The sequence below is a fragment of the Manacus vitellinus genome, unplaced genomic scaffold (genome assembly GCF_001715985.3).
Source record: "Manacus vitellinus isolate BGI_N305 unplaced genomic scaffold, ASM171598v3 scaffold_16_pilon, whole genome shotgun sequence".
Lineage (NCBI taxonomy): Eukaryota > Metazoa > Chordata > Aves > Passeriformes > Pipridae > Manacus > Manacus vitellinus.
Genome location: NW_021939189.1, coordinates 2,894,980 through 2,915,877, shown reverse-complemented (window position 1 = coordinate 2,915,877; position 20,898 = coordinate 2,894,980). Strand labels below are relative to the sequence as shown.

Below are 20,898 nucleotides of genomic sequence, written 5' to 3'. Positions count from 1 at the left end.
AATGCTATTGAAAGATTCCCCTTGCCCTTGATGGGCTGTAGGTGTGACAGCATAGACCTAGAACTGGCTTCATATCCATCGCAGGGGACTGGGAGGAGAAGGAAATGTTTGAATTCCAGTTTGCACCCAGTAGCGCTGCCCACCTATTTGTGATCTCTCTCAGTGGGAATTTCGCTGTTGGAGGCTTGCTGGCTTGTCTGCACCCTAAAAATTTATTGCCAGTGTTTGGGAGTAAACAAACACAGGATGTCTTCTGTGCTGGTGAGGTCCTTGTTGCTCTAGAAGTAGTGAGGGAAATGGAATAGGTCACTTGAGGGATCACTGCCTGACCCCTGCTGTGGCCAGCTGTGTCTTCAGCTAAGAGCAGCTTCTTGCCCAGCAGTGTCCCGCTGCTGAGTGTGAGGGAAGCCTGTCTTCTCCCTGTCCCTTCACCCAGCCCTGCTCTATATTGCCTGGTTTCCTATAATCCTTAAAGCACAGGTTCTTCCCTCCATTTTGTTTTATTCTTTAATTCATCTCTGCCCAGACCTGCTGCTCTGCTTCTCCCAGCACTGTTGCTGACTCTCCACATCTCAAGCTGGGCACAGATTCCCTGACTGCAGCATGCCATGGCCAAACCCTGGACCTGGGGGAGCACCAGGCACCCACCAAACCCCTCACCCATACCCGGGATCAGTCTCACACTGATAAAGCTGACCTGTTTCTGAACAGAAAGGTGAAATCCTGCAGGTTATTCCTTGCTCTGCTCTACATGTGGTTTATTTACTTGGGCATTTCAAACACAGAAGTGACACAGCGTTGTCAGAGTTACAAAATTACTTTTTTTATTAACCTACCCTACCGTAGAGCATGGATTTTCTTGTCAAATAATGCAAGAAGCAAGAGAAAACTCTAGCTTTATCCACGTGGAGCCTACAAATCCATATGGCTTCTCTGTGCTATTGAGCATATGAGTTCTTAGAAATGCAGCTGCCAGTAGTTTAGCTTGAGTACAGTCATTCTAAAACAAGCTAGAAATAAATAAAATACTTACATTTCAAGTACGAAACCTTGCAGTTGAATTCAGTATGAGGAAATCAGTTTATTCCTTTTCATGTTACCAACTACTGTACAGGTACTTGGGCTGGCAAAGTCTGCAGCTGCAGAACAGAAGAATGTTTTATGTACGTGACTTAATTGAATCATGTGTTTAGTCTTCCCTTTAGGCTATCATGTGAAGCTGTTTAATGTCAGGCAGAAAGAAGATTTTTATGGATGCATTTAATAAGACATGAACTCACTACTGCTGCTGGCCCCCAATTTTTGCCTGATGTCTTTCTGGTGGGGAAAAAAAAAGTGGCACCTTAATTATGTCTCACAAATAATGACACCTACCAGCTTTCGATTAGGTTATTAGCAGGTTGATGTTACTTTCAAATTGTATTTAATTGAGCATGAGTGACTTTACCAATGCTTCTCTACAGCTCTAGGAGACAGGACGTTGACCTCTCATGGGGATCCTGACTTGGTTGTTTCGGCGGCTTGCCGGCGGCCTCCGGTACGCGGGGCTCTGCCCTGGCTGAACCAGCATGGACTGCTGGCCCGAGTTCCTCTGAGACTGGAAGATGCTTTGCTCCGTTGCACTCCTCTCCGAACAGGTGAAAGTCAACCCAATGCCCACATCGCTCTTCATGGTTCTGGAGGTGCCATCAGATGAGCCGTCGAAACACCTGCCCAGGGCGATTTCCTTGGCGATCCTCGGGTCTTGGTCGGTGACGGTGTAGATGCCGTAGTTGTGTCCCAGTGGGTCAAGAGGCGCCAGCATGGTGTACTCACTGGTGTCGTTGTTGGTAGCCATGGGCAGGTGGTTCACCAGGTACTCGTGGAGCATGCTGTTGACGCTCACTCGGCGGCAGCTGCCCTGTGGCACCACCTTGACGAGCGTGCGGTCCACACGGTCTTGGTCAAAGAGCATTCCACTGCACTTGAACTCCACGCAGGCTGCCGACACGTCCCGCTGCTGGGGGTCGCGGGTGCTGCGGACGTCCCTGATCCCATAGAGCCTGCCAATGGTGCGCGGGTGCGTCCCACCCATGTTACGAGATCTTACGTTCACCTCTTGGGGTCCGTTTATTTTCACTTTAATGTAGCAGGCCCTGAATTCCATGGGCTTGGGCCACCACGCCAGGTAGTCATCGGTCCAGCTCATGAGGTCATCTTCACTGAAGGGAACGGTGTTGAAGTCGTACCGGTCTCCCTCTATCCTGTAAAACCTGAAGTGCGCAGCGCTGTGAGGAGCTTCCTCACATTCACTAAGGTTTTCATAGGCATAAATAGGGCCATTGTTCTCTTCTGGGGAATTGGGGCTTGGCTTGGCCATGTTGATGCTGAATGCTGTTTTCTTAGTGTTGGAGTCCTCGTGGTCTGTCCTCCTGTAGTTGAGCTTGTTGAGGTATGGCTGTGGGACCCCAATAGCAGCAGGGTTGAGTTTGGGAGCAGAGGGCACAGCTTCAAGCTCTTCGCCCCCCATGCTTGCCAAGATATAAGCTCCATAGGCCTCAGGGTTTTGCTCGTCACAGAAGGCGGGCACACAAGCACCATTGGGACCAGTGACTACACTGTCAAAACGGCCCCATGCTCTGGGGTTGGAGGAGAACCCTGGTTCTGGCTCCATATTTATAATAGAAATCACAACCCCTTGGATCTGCTCACTTTGCAGGAATCTCTCACTTCTGTAGGCTCGGACTTTGACGTAGCACCGTCTGCTCTCCGGAACATCCAGGTTAAAAAGCCGCCTTTCTTTGATCTCCATGTTCCCAACCAAAAAAGTTCTCTCCTCCCTTTTGTGCCGTCTGCTTTTCTCAACGTTGAAGTCCCCTTCTTCCTCCCACAACCCTGTCTCTGGGTTCAGGGACCAAAGCTTCATCTCTTGCAGGTGCTCTGACATCTTGACCTGAGCAGCATCCAAATGAACCTTCACATCTTCTGCATTAAGGGACTCAGTGCCCCGTTCATCAGTGAAGTCCACGGAAAACATGCCATACGTGCGGAGCGGAAATACATCTCCTTCCTCATCTACAAAGTTCAGGTCACTTTGTGTCACAGGGGCTGTGGAGATGTTTCTTGGGTCCAGAAATGTCACGCTGGCTTTCACTTTGCCTCTGTAGGCCTCTCCATTTTTCCTATAAAATGCATTGGGAGGAATTTCTAATTCAGCAATTGGGTCATCTTCTTCCATTTCTCCCAAAGAGATCACATTGGTTTCAGTGGATTCCAGCGTAACGGGGGGGTTCTTTCTTAGTAGCTTGATGTCATGAAACACAGCACCTCCGTTTTCCTTGAAGGGCAGAACTTTTGTTGTGTTCACAAACTTCTGCAGCCGATCCACAAAAGTTAAAACCAGTCTCTCCATGTCTGCTGGGACATGGATGGAAAAGGTTCCCTTGTAGCCAGTCATACTCACTCTCTTGTTCCCCATGTAGATGTGGCCAAACCTCAGTGGCTCTCCATTATCCGCTGCTGTGGCTCTGCCTCGAACCATTATTTTGGTCTCAGTGCATTTTTTGCAGCCACATTCCACAATGACTTTAGTGGGGAGCGTGTACCCATTGCAGGATATGTCCCTGGTTTCCATTTTGGATACCCCACAGCAGTAGGAGACATTGTCCTTACACCGGAGTCCCTTATCCAGCTTCCCCACACAGGTCTTTGCTGGGCACTTGCCCACATCATAGTAGAAGGAGTCTGTTGCTTTTTGGAAGCAGTCGTGAGGAAGTCGGATGAGGTGGCTTTGGGGCTGGGGGTCACAGGGTGCCTCTTCTCTTCCTGTTGAATAGGATTTCTTAATGAGCAGCATGATATAGTTATATGGTATAGACAATAGACATTGTTATATGCTCTGAAACCCTTTCAGCTAAACATTTCTCCTAATAAGAGTGAGGTTTTTGCAGGATTCTGGTTAGCTGAATTCATCTGGCCTGGTTTCAGTGAAGCAGGTAGCTCAGCTTTAGCTTTAGGTCCCTGATTAAGAGCTGTTTGCAGGGGGCATCCCAGCTGCTGCTGCCTGGCTTTTTGACTATGGCCAGAATAAAATGTGTCCTAAAGTTTTAAAAGACCCCTAAACAAACAGAAATATTCCCATGTCAGGCAGCAAGTACAGTGGGAAAACAACTGAAAACAGCAGATTGAGCTTGGCAGGTCATCTGCAGTCCAGAGCTCCAGTTTGTAGAGGGCATCTGGTTCATGACCAGCTCACACAAGCTTGTCTGCAAATTGATGCATGAAACAAAGTCAAGTATTTTTCCTGTAACTTTTCTTTCCCACATGTATCACAGTTTTGGTTCCTGCAACACCAACGCCTCCCCAGCTGCTTGGAGAGCATCAGGCACATTTTCTCTTACCTATGACATCCAGCTTGGCAACTTGGGACTTGGCCGACCCCCCGGCGCTGCTGGCCTTGCAGAAATACTCTCCTGACTGTTCTCTGTTCAGGTTCTTCAGAATCAGGTTGTTTTTATATTTGTACAAGGAGGGATCCAGCAGTGAGCCATTGTGGTACCTGCCAGGAACAGTTAAGGGGACAGAGTCTGACTGCCTGGCTAGAGCAGAGCGATGGCCTAATCCTGCATCGTGCCACGTGGATTCTGCCAGACCTTCTGCCTCAGTTTCCCTGTTTTTAGGTTGGTTATGTGGTATCACCTAAAAATTATTCTCCTTGCCCTAGCAGTACTGAGATGTGGCCGCTGGGCAGCCGGTAGGCAGGCAGAGCTGCCAGTCTTTCTGCTGAGGTTTTTAAACTCTTTTGATTTGGTGTGTTTTTCCAGTGAGTCCCTCAGCAGATGACATTGCTGTGCCAGGTCTGCACGTCTTGAGGAAGCCATCACTTGCAGCAATCAGTTCTCAGCATGTTCAGCTGGTTTATACCTATAACCCCACCCTTATGGAAAGAGTAAGGAGGCAAAACTGGAATCCATGGGACAGCTAAGACTTTTGGCAGATTGAACTCAAGTTCCTTACCAGAGGTAGCGGTCAGGGGCTGGGCTCCCGCGGGCGTCGCAGCAGAATGACACACTCTGTCCCACTCTCCTGGCTTTGTCCTCAGGGCTCCTGAAAATGTAGGGTTTTCCTGCAGGACAAGGAAAAGGTCATCTCGTTACTCTTCCCCTCCTAAAATCACAATTTATTTCTGATTACTGCATAAAGCCTCCTGCATCCCCCCTCTTTGGGGCTACCTGATCGATGCAGCTGCACTTGGATCGCCAGGTTTCTCCGGGTGCTCTCAGGCACGGTGACAGTCGCTGTTGCATATTTGGCTTTCTTTATTTTAAGGGTGTTTTTGCCATCAGGACAAATCCCTGGGATCCTAAACATGCCTCTGTTATCGGCCATTGTCAGCAGCTTGAGTTTCTTGGCTTGCAGGTAGACCCGGGCATCGTCAGCGGGCGACCCATCCTCGAGAGACACCTTCCCGTGCAGAGTGGCATCCTCACACATGCAGGAGTCACAGTCAGCATTGACACGGCCCATGGGGCAGGTGATGTTGCAGCCTGGAGGAGAGGCAGGCAGGTCAAAAAACAGCCCCACGATGCTCACAGCATGATCTCGTGTCTGCTTTTAATTTAGATGCAATAAGGCAGATACTGCGTAAGGAATAAATTGTATCCAAAGCATATTTTTCCTGATTATCCACAGCTGTGCATTAGAAACACAGGGACGATGTCATTCTGAACCTGACAATTAGTAGAAAGCAGCCACGTGGATATAATTACAGCTAGGAACTGTTATTTACCTTCCCCAAAGGGCTGAATTCCGGGGAAATTTGAATCCAGCTCAGCACTGTGAGCTCTTAGCTCAACCCTGGCAAAATTACAAATCCAAATGCCTTAAACTTTCTAGGTTTCTGTTACCAATTCATGCCCAAAAGTTGTGACTGTAGCCTATACCAAAAGCTGTCTGCCCTTATTCAGTGGTATCCTGGCTTGGGCAGGATGTGGGGTAATTGCCAAGTGAGCATTACCCAATGGGTTTAACAATTGGTCTCCCAGTGATTCTGAAACATATTCATTACCTATAGTGATTAGTCCTGAATAATAATCTTTCTAAAGCTCAGGTCATTCCTTTTATAATCACAGGCCATCCCTGTGCAGCAACTACCTGATAATTTTTTTCAAAGCTGGAAATAAATGTAAGAAATCAGAGAAAACCTGAAACAACTTTCCTGCAGAAAACATTGACTGTTTTCAGAATTATTTGTTAAAAGCGGATTATAAAAATAACATAATTGATTACAAGCCCCTTTAGCAGGAGCTGTGGCAATTTGATATTCCCAACACTTCTCCTTCTTGGAGATTGCATGGAGGCATCTGCCTGCAACTAACTCTACCCTGAGAGCTGCTGTTATAATGAGATTAATGGGATGTTTTTCTATATTGACAAGATCTTTGTGAGTCCCTGATGATTCCCCATATCTGGATCCCCGTTATCTTGCTATTTGGCTATAAACTCCCTGTGCTCTGTTCTCCAGACTTGCTTGGGAATCACAGTATTCTGGCAAAGGAGAGAAAGATGGTAAAATGACAGCGAAGGGAGCACAACGCCTTCGTGGTGGTGAGACCAGGACATCCTCCCCTGCCCGTAAGTGAGGTTATAGGAGCACCTGAGCAAACATGTCCAATGCAGAGCCGCCCTTCCTCAGTTGCTTCATTACAGTGCACGCCCCAGAGGCGCTCAGCTAGGCAGGATCTGGTACGCTTCTGCACCCCGGTTTGGCCACACTTTGCTGAGCACTCGCTCCATTTCGACCATGGAGACAAAAACCTTTTTGAATCTTGCACCAGTGGACCTTGAATAACATCAGTGGTGTGTTACTGAGACGCACATTACACGCACAGCTGCCCCAAAACTGGGCAGTTGTTTTCTTAGCAGCTTCTATGTAGCTCAGACTATACATTTGGATATTATGCACCACATGGATTAAACAGACTCAAAGCATTTCAGGGAGCTGAGAAATAAAGCGCAAGAAGGCGTCTGAAGGCTTCTGACTTAATTCCCCGCAGGCTACCGAATTCAGGATGATTAAGATAAACTCGAAGGGAGCAAAGTGCAGGCAGCTCATGCTTAGTGTTGAATAACTTTGGCTTAAAGGAAATCAAACACACATTGTCATTTCAATGCTGTCTGAAGGGCAACACTTGCCTGTGTTTCAAATGTGGTTAAATAGGGGGAAAAAAAAAAAGGGTAAAATTTTTGGTATGACCATGTTGAATGGCTTTAACCAAACTTCAACATATGTTTTCTATAGGGGCAGCGTGTGTCCTGTTGTGAGCACCACTTTTACTGTGTGCAAACCAGAAGCCTGAGATGCTACTGAGCAGCCTGAGCACGTCAGGGACCAGCTGACTGGTAAAACACAGAGAGAGTTTGCAAAAGACATTTGAGACTTTAATATGGGGTTAGATTTTTAAAGGGTTTCTTTAACGGGGCTACTAGATGTTATTAATTTAAGCTACTTTGAATGGATGAGATCCACTCCAAGTATGAGGTTTGGGCTTGTTTTTAAATGACAATGTTCTAATAATGTTTGCAAGGATGAGCTTGTGACTAAAGTTTCTAAAAATGGGGTTTCTTGGAGATGTGTGCTGTGTCATCTCCTGTACCTACTCTTCCACCTAATTTGTAATAAAGCAGGTTGGGTTATTTCCTAGAAAGGCAGACAGGCACAGGGCTGGACTGTTCCTATAGTGATGGCCAAAAACAAAGCATGTGGGTGTAAAAGACCCTTTAAATGAGAGCAGCCGTGGGAGCAGCATGTCTGGTTTAGAGTGAATGCTTGGCTTAGATGGGCAAGTTTTTAATGTGCTGGCACATCAGCACCTCCATTTCAGCACCCCGAGTAGCACATCCATGACCTTATTTAGTAATTTGAGGGATGCAGGAGGAGGTGGGCTTGGAAACATGGTCCCATCCCATGGATAAATGGCCATTTGTGCTCTCTCCTAGCAAAAATTTAATGTGTAGCAGAGTAAAGTTGGGTCTCAGCAAGATCCTAAGCTCATTTGGGATCAGCTGCTTTAATCTGCAGGGCTGTTGATAATAGGATATGGAGAAGGGAGTGCAGTGGAGGAAAAGCATTATATGGCTCTGCGTAGCACCTCAACAGCAGAGAAAGCAGAAAGTGGAAGAAGAGGGAGAAGCTGAGGTGTAGAGCTCTGGCAGGGATGTGGGGAGGTAGGGACAGGGATACCCCATGGCACCGCCGGCAGGAACCTACTGCGTCTGACGTAGGTGAAGGTCGGGTCTCCCCGGCGAGAGCTGCTCCTCGTACCTGCGGGCAGAGGACACTGGGGGTGATTTGAGCAGGGTTTTCCAGCCATGGAGCCAGCCTCAGCACCACTGCCCTGTGTCATCCACTTCGAGGGGAAAACAATTCTCCTGGTAGTTTTCCTAAAAATAACTCTTAGCAAGTGAAGGGGACCTCTGGGACTCCAGGGGTTTGGTGCTTTGATTCTTCCCAATGGCTAAGATTGCTGCTGGGAGCCAGACAAAAGGCTAGGACATGAATCCTTTGGATATGGCATCAGCATGTCCAGCCCTTTCAGTGCCTGCTGGAATTTAAATTGCAAGTGCTGGGCAGTAAAGATTGAGTGGTTGAGGCATCTCCTAGGAATTAATGAGCAGAGTGGGCTCTGCAGGTCTTTAATGCCTCACAGGCTTTACTTCTAAAGGAATGGTGTCACAAACTGCCCTGAGCATGGGGACAGGCTGGGCAGGGGAAAGGCAGGTCAGAGCATGTGCTGGCCCATCCCTGGGCTCTTCTCACCCTCCCAGCCCCGCATGCCTCCCACAGGAGTCGGGGCTATGGTCACATGGTGACCTTCCCTTTTCCAGGAGAGGAGCCAACAGCGTGTCAGCGATAGCCAAAACCCTACAGGAGGTCATGGATTATTAACATTTATTCCATTGCTTAAATCACAGAATCATAGAATGATTCTAACCCTAAATGTCCTCATCTACTCAAATAAGATTGGCTGGTTGTAAATTGTTGGGAAAATTGTCCCAGCAAGGGAAATCCACCCAAGGTGGGAATTAACTTACTCTCCAAGCTGAGCATTACCAGCGGGCTGAAGGTTTTCTGTCCTATCTGGACCCTGCTGAGGGCTGGTTTCAGAATCCTTTGTCCTAAGGGTTGATAAATGAAAGAATAAATCAGATGAATACAAAAGATAAAACTTATTAATTAGATTCAAAGGACCAGGCATCCTTATGCTCAGTATTACTGCTTTCCCTTTGGGTTGCAGTGCAGGAGATGCCGAGTGAAGCATCACTGCAGCTCAGGCATGATAAAAACTTTCTATTTCCCTTATCACCAAAGGAAAATTTTTTGTACTTCCTGTGTTGGAACAGCTCAGATCAATTCATCTTTCTATACCTGTAGTGATAAAATATATCTTGCCTCTCCCTGCACAGGGAGAAACAAACCTGAGGTGGATGAGGTTGGATGTTGTGATGGGACATGGACTGGTTTCTGCGCTTGCTGGCCACCTGCATGCCTGAAAGGAGCTGGTGGTTGTGGCTGGTTCCTGTGGTACTTGCTGGGACCAGTCCTATTTAAACTGGGGAGCAAAGCCCCAGCACCAGCTCTCCCCTGTGCCCAGCTCCCATGGGTGAGGACTGGACAATGTGGGGTCTTGGGGATGGCAGGCAGGGATGATCCCGGCATTGCCAGTGGGCTAGTGAGCTCATCCCTGGTCAACCAGAGGCTGGCTGAGCCTGGCTGACTCACAGACATGCTCTGGGGGCTGGATGGGAGCCAGTCCTCGTCTGGAAGTTGTTTGGCCGGGCAAATGCCGCTCTGACCCAGACCAGGACCCCGCATGGATGTCAGGCTGTGTCTGCTGGCTCAGCGGTGCCACAGACACGCCTGCGCTGGCAGGGACAGTGCGGGGACTGCAACAGGAACGTATAACCTTCACCTAGAATGGATGTGGCTCCCAGGAGGAGAAGGAGGAGGATCCAGCCTTTCACAGTGACCATTGTGGTCTCCAGAGATGACCAGGGGCTTCTTGGAGTTTCCACAGCCGTCCCACGCCTTCCCCAGTCCTGCAGAGACAAGTCCAGCCAGGTTGAGGCTCAGCCAGGTCCTGCTGCTTTTGGGAAGCTTCTCCCAAGCTGAACCAGTTCAAAGCATGCCATGAGGCAGCTTATAAACCATGCCCACCCACCCAACCCCAGCAGCTCCTCATTTTTCCCCCCAGGGAGGAGCAGCAGGGGCTCCACATCTGTGCTCGCATCCCCTCTGCTTCTCACTGTCACATCTTGAGCCCAAATCTATTCTGCAGAGCACTGCTTTGTAATGACATCTCCTTAACGTGCCTTGGAACAGCTTAAATACTTCTACAGGGATCTCTCACAGCCCACACGGCACCACAGGCCCCCTGACACCCCACTCTGCTCCCTGCAGGAACAGGGACATCTCCATGTCTCCATCCCTCTGCCTGCAAACTGTGTAGTGCAAGGATAGCATCTTATCCCAGTACATCCCAGAACGTGGGGAAGGGGACGGCTCCTAAGCACTTCTGAAAGTGGAAAACCCCGTGCACAAGCCAAGTCTTTGCTGCAAGTGTGAGCAAGTAGCTCAATATTTTCCTTTTCCTGCAGGCAGAGATGTGGGACTGAGGCTTTGTATCACTCTTTCCCAGCTCAGCCACTTTAGACCTTGTGACTCCCTTTGCCCTGTGGCATCAAGAATTTGAGTATTTAATTTCTGAAGGTACCCATGGAGCTGGTGTTATCCCAAGTGAAACCAGCTGGTGCTTTATTTTATGCATCCAAAATTAGTGAACCAGGGGAGAGGAAATGTTGCCTCAGCCTTTCAGTGCCTCAGTTTCCCCATAAAATGTGCCGGACAAAGGGCAGCCAGCAGTAAGAACACTGTTATTCGTAAGTGGTACTAACCATCCCCTCTGAGACTGGGGAATGTGGGACTAAGAAATACTTTGATTATGGCTCAGCAAATCCCAATCAAGCAAAAATAACAAGCAACACATGAGAGGTGTTTTGTGGGCTTACGGTGGGGCCGTGAACTTGCAGCCAGACAATAACCAGGAAAAATTAACCCTGTTTCCCACTCGGCGCCTATTTTTGGAGCTGACTGTGACTTGTTCAGCACTGGGTTTGGGATGGGATACGTCCCTCTGTCCCCGGGACACCGGATGCTGGGAAAGGGGGGGTTCAAGCGGCTGGATCTTGGCGGCAGGGAAGGTTTGGAATTGCCTGCGTCCCCCCACGGCAGGGAGCTGAGGGAGCCGATGCGGGACAGAGCCGCGGGAGATCAAAAGCCCTGTGTGAGTAAAGCACTGTCCGAATCCCCGCTCCCGCTGTCCCCGTAACACATTAGCTGGGATGGGGAAGGGAGAAGCGGAAAGCAGGAGACCTCATCAATGTTTTTCAGCCTCCATGCTTTCATCTACCCATTAATTAATTTCCACCTCGCCTTCAATCACAGCCACTGTTAATTACGCCGCTTTAATAACATAGCAGAATTATATAATCGCTGTCTGCCACGGAGGGGAAAAATTTAGCAGGGTTGGGTTGCGTTTTTTCTCTTACCTAAAAAAACATAAAAACCCCAATTAAGGAGAGTCCCGTCCTCTCGCCACAGAGCCGCCAGTCGAGCCGAGATCCGGGGGCGAGGCGAAGGCTTGTCAGCTGCGGGTTTAGGGATTTGCAGGCGGTTGGGAAGAAGAGAAAGTTGCAGCTTACCGAAACTCTCCTGCGCCGTGCCGAGCCGGGCTGTGTGCGAGGCTCCCTGCCGCCCAGGCGGCGGGGTCGCTTATATAGCCCGGCGTGTAGCTTAGAGGATGGCAGCGAGCCACGGACCGCGAGCACAAACAGATCGGACGCGCGAGGAAACCGCAGCCTGAATAATCCCTTAATAAGGTGATGGTAAACAAAAACTTGCGGCGAAGCGGCAGCCGCCGGGGCTGGCAGCGGTGCCACGGCGTGGCGGGGCAGGGCACGGAGTGGGTATCACGTCCCAGTGTGGACACTGCATCCTGGCACAGCACCGTCACTGTCAGGGGTTCACCTGGGGTCTGGATCTAAAACAGATGCTGCCGACAGTTCAAGGTGGAGATACAGCAAACAGGCAATGAGTTTTGGGGATGCTTTTTTGGCTTTACGTGGTCTGTGACAAACGCGGTGCCCACCCAGCGTTGCCCTTGTTGTTCCCCCCTTCCATTGGGGTATGGCTCAGCTGGGCACCATTCCCTGCACTGCCTGCTCACCTCTGCCCCTGCACTGGCTCTAGCAGGGGTCAAATGAGGTTGCTGTGGGGATGTGAGGATGTGGGACAAAGCCAGAGGGATTGGTTTGTGCTACTACACCAGCAGTAGCACAGAGCTGCAGAGGCAGGACCATCCTTGCAAATAAATGTTACTGCATCTCCCTCGAGCCATGGGGAGATCCAGCAATGACCCCTAACCAGAGCTGCCTGCTTGCCCCAGGCTGGCTTCAACCCCTCAGGTCTTTCCTCTTTCTGCAGCTATGTTTTTTCCCATGTAACTTGTGGCAGCTGGTCTGTGGATTTGGGGCTTCTGAGTGTTGACAAGGCATGTGGCCTGGTGCAAGTGACTGCCACCCATGCACGCAGCCCTGGCACTGTGGCACTGTGCTGCCAGTTGCTGCAGGAGTGTGGTGTGAAAGCTTTATGTGTCAGGAGCCATCCCCCAAGAATGGGGATGGGTGTTGGGGCAGCCAGTGGCATGTGGGATGTGCCAGTGGTGTCCTGAGCTGCCTCCTAGTAATCCTTGCCGGCCCCGCTGCCAGAGGGAGTGGTGCAGGAGGAACATGGATCAAGATGTCACGTAAAATAATCGGTGGTGACCTACACCCGCTCCTGTTTATGTTTACGAGGGAAAAGGAAAAAACACCTGAGATGTGCCAAAAAATGGCAGAATGTTTATGCGGTGGGCAAGGAGCACACAGTGAACTGGGAGCTTCAGACCTCTGAGATAAACACGGAGCTCAGCTGTGTTTCCCCGCTGTGATGAGGACAAGATGTGGGAAAAGTGCTGAGGTGGAGAGCAAGGAATTCATCTTTCCTGGATGGCACCTACCTCCCACCATGGCTGACCCACCCCTAACACAACATCAGTGCCTTGGGAAGGCACCTCTGGTCCCACCAGCTGCTTGCCCATATCCTGGCATGAATTTCCATTAATTTCCATTAATTTCCATCACTGCTGGGTGAGGAAATGTTCTGTTCTGCAAAAGGAATGAAATATTATTCGTTATGTTATGGAAACAGGTGCAGGCATTTCTGCAGGCCATTTTGCAGCTCCCTCAGCATGGGTGTCTCCTCTCCAGTGCGTCTCCTTCAAGACAAGCTCTGGAGACACGTGTGTGTCTTCAGGAGCAGATCTGGGACACGTGAATTCATGCAAAACCTAAGTCTCTAGAAAAGTCTGTTTGCACAATCTCTCTTGGCTTGGCCATCCCTCTCTGCAGCTCCAACATGTGGTTGACATTGGATGGAGCAGCATGAGAAGATCCCCATGTGTTCCCAGTGCTGAGCACCACTGGCAGCACTGTGGCTCCAGGAGGTGCTCAGCTGCTCTCCATGCCTGGAGGTGAATAATTCCCTGATCCATGGGGTGGAGGGGTCAGGCAGGTGGTCACTCTGTAGGGCTGTAGCACCCATGGCTGGCGGGAAGGATGTATCCCAGACCAAACTACTCCTTTCTGCCCACCATCAGTGAGTTCAGCTGCCTAAGGCTGGTGCTTCCCATCAGAAAGCAGCAAAGCCACAGCCTCTTGGGCTCATTCCCCTCCCAGATTGACCCTGAGGAGCCTCCTCAGATCTCCTGGGTTTTTCCATGGTTTCATCACTAATGTGTAATTACAAATCTATAATGTATTTATGTGAACACTGCTATGCTTTATGCTGCCCCCCTGACTAGTGCTGAGGCTGGGGCAGTGTCAGAGGAGCGTCACAGCAGATGGTGCAGCAGCATCTCCCTCCCCACGCTCCTTCGTGGCTATATCCATAACTTTTATTGTGTTCATCTAATAATCTAGGGGAAAACTGGCTAGTGATGCCCATCCTGGCTCTTCGTGCCTCTCACCCTTTCCAATAGAGCATCGCCTGAGCGACCATCATCAAAAGCCAACTGTGCCAGGAGGGTGGTAGGGATGGTGGGGCTGCTCTCAGGGCTGCACGTTGAATTTACAGGCTGTGGGGTCTGTAAAATGCTCTGTAGGGCCCATGAAATGTGCTTTGGGACCCAAGGCTATGCTCAGTTCCCAGCCAGCTGCCCTCATCCTCCCTCCCTCTGCCCTCTCTGCTCCACCGAAGGGAGCTGACGGTTATTTTCCCCTGCTGCATGTTTCTGGGCTTGCTTCTGTTTACGGAGCTGGGAGTTAAAATAACTGATTGATGACTTTGTTCCATCCCAAACACTTTGGGGAAGTTTGCGCGGTTTAGGAGGGAGAGCTGGGAGCTGGGATTTCATTAAGCACTTGGCTCCCAGCACTTCTCCAGCCATGCTCCAGGGGTGGCTAATGTTGTTTTTGAAATCCTGTTTTGCTGTCCCAGGAGCCGGACTGGCGATTTCCATGGTTTGAAGGAGGACTTGGAGATGTGGGGAGTCCCTGGGGCTCACTCTGAGCTCCGAACCAGGAGCAAACCGTGCAGCCACCACAATATTGTTTCACTTAAGCCCTCCTCCACTGCTTCATCAGCACAAAATCACACTCCAGTTGCCTAAAAGCTTTGGAAAAGAGCCAAAAAAATGAACTACTGGAGTTTGTTTTCACTGTGCGGATGAGGATTTACAGGCTGTGACTGGGAGAAAAGGAGTGAGAGGACCTTTACCCCCTCTGGAAGGCTTTGCTTAGGAGCTAAAGCTTCAACCATGGCTCAGCAGTGCTCATCTCACGTACTCATTCATGGAACAGATACAAAAGGCAGTGCAGAGTGGTGACACCAGGAGAGCCAGGAGCAAGGGAAAAACTGATTTTAGCTGTGGAGGTCAGGAAGGCTTTTTCTGGAGTGATGAAAGAGCCAGGAGTGAGGGGAGAGCAAGTGGATGTGGCTGTGCTGGTCGTGAGGTCTGGCCACAGGGTGAGCCCCCAGATGTCTGCTGGCACAAGCACAACACAACTGAACTCCTGATGTATAAAAGGGGGTGTCCTCTCCTCCATAATTCCATCTGTCAAGGAAAAGGACTTTTTCTAGTGCTTTTGCAGGGCATGTCTGCTATCCGAGTGCCCAGGGACTGTCACCTGCATCGCTGCCTCATACATACAGCCCCACTCCCAGACCCACATTCACTAGGGAGAGCTTTGCTGGTCACTGGGATATTCTGGACTGCAGAGTCCCACTTGGATTTCCCTCCTGGATGCCATGTCCATATTTGCAGTCTTTCTTTCCCCGTCACAGCTTGGAAGAGCAGAGACGAGTGATACTGTGAAAGCACTGGAAGTGTCTCAATAGTAAATCCCTTTTTAATTACATTGCTGAGCTGGGGAAATTAAGGTAAGAATCCCTGGCTCATTTAAAAGCTCTCTGCAAGATGGAGAAGGCCATTATTTTCAAGCCCTCAATGAGTTATGCACATCCCAACCTTTCCCTGGAGCATTAACTGCTCGGGGACACTTGCAGGGCAGCATCGTGGTGCCATGTGCTGAAATGACGCCAGTATTTGCTGGGAACATTTTGCTGTCAAATGTGAGCTTGTGGCAGGGCCTGAGCTGTTGCACAACCTCAGATCAATGATGGAAAAGCAGTCGCGGGATGGGAACGGGTGTGATGGGAATGTGGTCAGGTCCAAGCCAGGGCAGCACCTCAATGGGGACATTTACACCATGAAGGAAGGGCAGGAGCAGAGCTTCAACCCACAGCCTGCTGGCTGTTTGCTTTAGCTCTGGACAGGGTTTGGTGGACAAAGACCATCCTGTGTCAAAGCCCATGTTGATTTGGGTAATTAGTTGCTCCTGAAGAAATCCTTGATTTATTACTCTTATTTACGGGCATTGGCTTTGGATTGGGATGCATTCCAATGCATCCCATGTGCTCCATGGAGCACAGCCTCCCACCCATGGGATGGCGATCCCTTGTCTCATCTGTGCCTTTTCCTCCTTGGTTTTCTTGCTATAAACCAGGTCGAGGTGGGCAGATTCACAATAATTTACAGCAGCAAAACATCAGCCAGTTTTTCCTAAAAAACAGCAAAATCCTGTGTGATCCATGAGTGTGCAGGGGAGGGCTTGGATCTTCCAGTTTGTCTTTCTCCTGCTCTGCAGGGATCAAGTGGGAGCACATGGAAGAGGTGTAGGCTGTGCAAGCTGAACCAGAGGCAACAGCGACGGCAATGAAAATAGAGCTTCAGGTTAAAAGGGCTTTTTTAGTGTGTAGATGAACCTCTACCTGGAATGGGCAGAAGGTGGAGGTGATGGAGCTGAGTGGGTGGTGGGCACTCCTCATTGAACCATTTGGGAATTTATTTCGGGGCAATTGTTGCACTGAGCAACGTGGAGCTGAGCCTGGGCTGGGATAATTGGTGCCGATCCACCCCCAGGTTTCAGCTCCGAAAGAGTTTGCCAACATCCATCTGCACTGGCAGGAGACAGCATGGAAATGCCTCCCCTTCCCAGAGTGCCTGCGGTCATGGGGGCGACCGGAGATGTAAAACGTCTCACGACCTTATGCGTCGTGCCAAGGGCATGCTCGGAAAAGCCGGTCTCTGCCGAGCTAATTCCAGCGCTGCTGGGATTCCCCCTGGAATACGTGGCCATATCAGCTTTCGCCTGAGGGTGAATGTGTGTTTGCCGGGAGCACACCAGAGGGTTTGGTGGGTTCCAAGTGCTGCTGAAGGAAGGACTGGAAGCTCCCAATGTGAGTACCTTGGCCAGGCTGAGATGAAACCTGCCAGGAGCAGGTTGGGAAGGCAGCATGGGAGATGAGCCCTTCCGGAGAGAAACTCACTGCGGTACTCCCGGCACTGGATTGAGCGCTGCCTCCCAGATGGGAGGAGATGTCAGCACTGATGCTCATCCCAAGGGATACTTGAGTCTTGCAGTCCCAGAGTTTGGCTCAGAGCAGGTTTTTTGCAGAAGGGTAAACACAGGGAGCAGAAATTATATCTCTCTGGCTCATTAAATTCAGCATTGATGGCATCTGCCCCACCAAGCCACTGATCCTTTCCAAAATACCTAGGAAAGAATCATGTCCCTGCATAAAGTTGACCCAGGGGTGGGTTTAAGCCTTGAAAACTGCTTGGAGATAGGAAGTGCATGGGAAAGAGTTGTCAGGGGAAGTGTTCCCTGCTTCTTGCTACTGCAAGCCCCGGGTAACACCGCCGAGGGTCCCTCAGGGATGTTGGCTTTCCCCACATCTCACCTCTCCCCCAGTGCAACAAAGCAGACCAGCCCTTGAATCTGGCACATGTTTGGGAAGGAGCATCCAAAAGGAGCACTGAAATATGGCCTGGAGACACACAATCCAATCTAGGAGCTTGGAGGGAGGAGAATATTCCGAGCAATGTGATAGACAGGTCCCAAAGGGAGTAGAAAAAGAGGAGGATAAAAGAGGGTGCAGAAGGCAAAGGCAAGAAGAGCAACTAAACCCGGTCCAAAAACAAGGGCAAAATTGTTCACTTCCATGGTTAGTCACAACGAAAACATTGGAATTTCATAATTTCTTCCAACTCAAGAAAAATACCCAGTTAGGGTAGTGGGAGCTGTGGCCAGATCAGTTTGTGCCAGAGCTGAAAGGGACCCATGGCCCCTCCATCCACCCCATGGATCATTTTCTTGCTTTACTGGGTACTGGACCATCATGGGACTGAGGTGCCAGGTGAAAGTTCCCAAATAATTCTCCCCATAAACAAATTCCAGCTTGGGCAGGGAAGCAAAGCTGCTGTGAGGAGGATGAGCTGTGAGTGTAGTGGCAATGCATGCAGAAAACCAGGTTTTATCACTTGGTGGTGAGCAGATGGGACTTGGCACCAAATCCCAACATGTTTCCTGGAGCTTGACCACAGGGTTTGGTTTGGGGTGATAAATTCTCTCCTCTCTCTTGCCCAGTTTAAAGATGAGGAAAGGGGATGTTGCTCTGGTCAAAATATCCTGGTGAAAGATGGAGGAAAGACCCTGAGGGCTGCTGCTCCTCATGGGAAAATATGAATTTGGGGAACCCCTGGGATTGATGCTCTGGACATCTGGGCTCAGCAGCACCAGAACCACCAGCTAGGGTCTTAAAAAGTGGGAATTACAGCAGGTTTGAGCATGATTTCCTCAGCACCGCTGTCCGATGGTGCGATCTCTGCTCGGAGAAGGGCTTTTATCAGCGAGGCTTCAATGTAGGAAGCTGAATGAGAAACAGCGCATTGTTTCACCAAGAAATGGTCTAAAGACACAATATACCAAGTAATTGAGCCCGGAGGGCAGGAGAGATCCCTCCCTCTGCTTTAAACAAAGGTTTTTAGGAGGAGGATGGGATGACCCAGATTATCCCCCAGAGGAGCAGTAATTACCATCCGCCCTGGCAGGCTCGGCAGAGTGGCCAGGGCCGGCTGAGCAGGCAGAATGAGGTGCTGGTTTATCCCCGGTGACCACTGAGCCTCTGCCTTTTGCTGCAAAGATTTTAGGGAATTTTGGGTGATGCCCTGCTCAGGACCTGTTTGTAGCATACAGCCAGAGGGGGCACCGTGCTGGTTTTTATGATGCTGTTATTTAATGAGAAGGTAGAAAACTGGGAGCTTCCCAACTGCTTGACTTGTGAACTTTGGGTAAGAAGAGAAGCCGTTCCAAAGGTGAGCTCATTTCTAACCCCGGGAAATGACTTCATGGACGCTGGTATTTACTCACAAAAACACTGCATGTCAGATGTCCCTGACTAGACTTTCTGTTTCGAGTCCAGTATGAGACAAAAATTTCCTTGGACGAGACAATTCAAGGTTTGGAGGAGGAGGAGAAGAATTGGAGGGGGAAAAAATATCGGAATTTAAAAAAACCCTGAAATGGTGAGGTTTTTCTGAGCATAGGGGAGTTTTTGGCAGACAGCCTGGCAGAAGCACCTGCCTGGGGTGAGGGTGCAGGGAGTGAGGGTGCAGGTGATGGGTCCAGCCAAAGAATCACCCATTGTTACTCCCCCATAATTCCCAGCAGCTGGAGTTTCTCTCAGAGGGGAAAACAAAAGTTTTTCTTTTTTTGGGAAGCCAAGACCCTGGCAGTGATTTGTCAGGATAAACAGCAGCAGGTTCCCTGCCCCGCATTTGCAGTAGGTTAATGGAAACTATATCCCACGCTGTTTTCCCTGGATAAGATCCCAGTTTATATGGGATGTCCGATGGAAAAACACAACACTTTTATTTAAGGTCTGCTCGTGCAGAAATTGCCACTGAGGCTGTGCTACCCAGTGTGGCTTTCTGGTTTCTGTTTTCTCCAGCATCCTGGGATGATCTGTGGGGATCTGGGGAGATAAGTCCTATTTGGGGATGCTGGGGGATGCTCTGTCCCCTCATGACCCAGTGCTGGGCTGCAATTCTGGGGATGTACTGGGGCACCATCCCAAAAGGAGAGGGTTTTGGGAAGAGCCAAGCTGGGATGTATGGAAACAAGCCCTTCCTGCCAGCACTGTTTCCTAATCCTGGAGACCAAACCACTCTGATTGTTAAACCAGTGTTCAGAGATTCGGCTGAAGGCTGCTGAGCAGACAACATCCAAGCTGACCTTTGAGGAGATGAACAAAAAAAAGAGGGAGAAAACACAAGGGGGTTACTGTGCAAACGCCGGAGAAAAATAGTCATTTCAATTAGGGACCCCACCCTTAAAATAAGACTTATTGCTAATGCATGCCCAGGACATTTCTGCATGATGGTATGCTACAAAAATCCTCTCTGAACAGGGACTAAAGGCTTTGTTGTGTCATGAGCAAGACTTACAGTTCCCAAGAAAAATCCTGTCCCTCTCTTGCATCATACAGTCGGGGATGAGGAGGACATTTCTAGACAAAAAGGCCAGCAGCCAGAACGAAGGACAAACACAGAATACATTTCTGACTCGCTATTTAATTGCTTTCGTGCAGGTGCAAAGGGCTAAATGAAAGCAAAAATAAGGATGAGTGTGTGGGGCCGAATCTCAGCTTTAAGCAGAGCCCAACGCCTGGAGGAGGTGGCTGCTGTAACAAACAGGCTTCCACCCAACTTCTTTGTGGGTTTTCTGCTATTTTTCTCCCAGGGACCAGGCTGGTTCCTGTGGCACTGAGGGGCAATGCCCCTGCCAGGTAAGGAGGGGATGGGGACAGTCCCCTCCCATGTTGCAGGAGTGGCTGGTGCTCATGGGCAGTGCTAATGGGGGGGTTGTTTTTTTCTTTCCTCTTGGATGTAAAGCACTTTGAATGCAGGAATTTCCCTCTGTGGCTTCAAGCAGAGAGTTTCCAGCCTGATCCCTTTTGGCAGTTCCATGCAGAAGTGATGGAGGTTTTAGGGGACTCTGGGGTGAACATGGTCCGGTGCCTGCAGCATCTCTTGCTCTCAGGAGCTGCTCCCACTGCTCCCACAGTTTGACTCTTAAACCCACAAAGGGGAAAAAATCTTTTTCTGCTTGTGCCCAGGAGCACTCCTGCCAGCAGAGCAATTTCAGAGATGGTGCAACCCCACTCAGAGCTTGGGCATTTCCTCCTGAAAATAAGTGGGAAGGGGTTTATTGATGGAAAACCTATCCCAGAAAGTGAATCTCCTCCTCCTGGGGAAAAATGCAGAGCCACCACTGCCAGCCTGGGACCTGCAGGGATCTGTACACCATGTACTCCTTAATTTAATAGCCTAGGAGATGTGAAGGTCTATTTGCATGTCATTAAAGTCCCCAAGGTGCCACTGGGAATGTGTTTGCTGGTGCTGGCCCCAGTAGGGCTTGGGG

At 49.8% G+C, this 20,898-nt stretch overlaps 2 protein-coding genes across 4 annotated transcripts in view; one reads left to right on the top strand and one right to left on the bottom strand.

The window, feature by feature from the left end:
* Positions 1-733: 733 nt before the first annotated feature.
* CILP (cartilage intermediate layer protein) lies at positions 734-11,767 on the bottom strand. 2 transcript variants are annotated; one of them, XM_018069896.2, is made up of 9 exons: positions 11,740-11,767; positions 9,951-10,077; positions 9,073-9,156; positions 8,249-8,302; positions 6,635-6,820; positions 5,211-5,525; positions 4,996-5,104; positions 4,380-4,537; positions 734-3,804 (listed from the first exon to the last, which is right to left on the bottom strand). In XM_018069896.2, exons 2-9 carry the CDS (start codon positions 10,009-10,011, stop codon positions 1,466-1,468), a joined length of 3,306 nt encoding a protein of 1,101 aa, XP_017925385.1. In that variant the 5' UTR covers positions 10,012-10,077; positions 11,740-11,767; the 3' UTR covers positions 734-1,465. The 2 variants fall into 2 exon arrangements, with proteins under 2 accessions (XP_017925385.1, XP_017925384.1); XM_018069895.2 differs by lacking the exon at positions 11,740-11,767 and adding an exon at positions 11,587-11,724.
* Positions 1,622-20,898, top strand: part of GNRHR (gonadotropin releasing hormone receptor) — a 28,430-nt gene continuing 9,153 nt past the window's right edge. Inside the window, exons 1-4 of one of the 2 annotated variants that reach the window (XM_029958693.1) lie at positions 1,622-1,637; positions 6,503-6,612; positions 7,280-7,380; positions 20,066-20,263. The gene's annotated coding sequence lies outside the window, so the exon portion shown is untranslated. Of the gene's footprint in view, positions 1,638-6,502; positions 6,613-7,279; positions 7,381-19,305; positions 20,264-20,898 lie in introns of those variants that run through there. The other variant, XM_008923144.4, reaches the window with a different exon arrangement.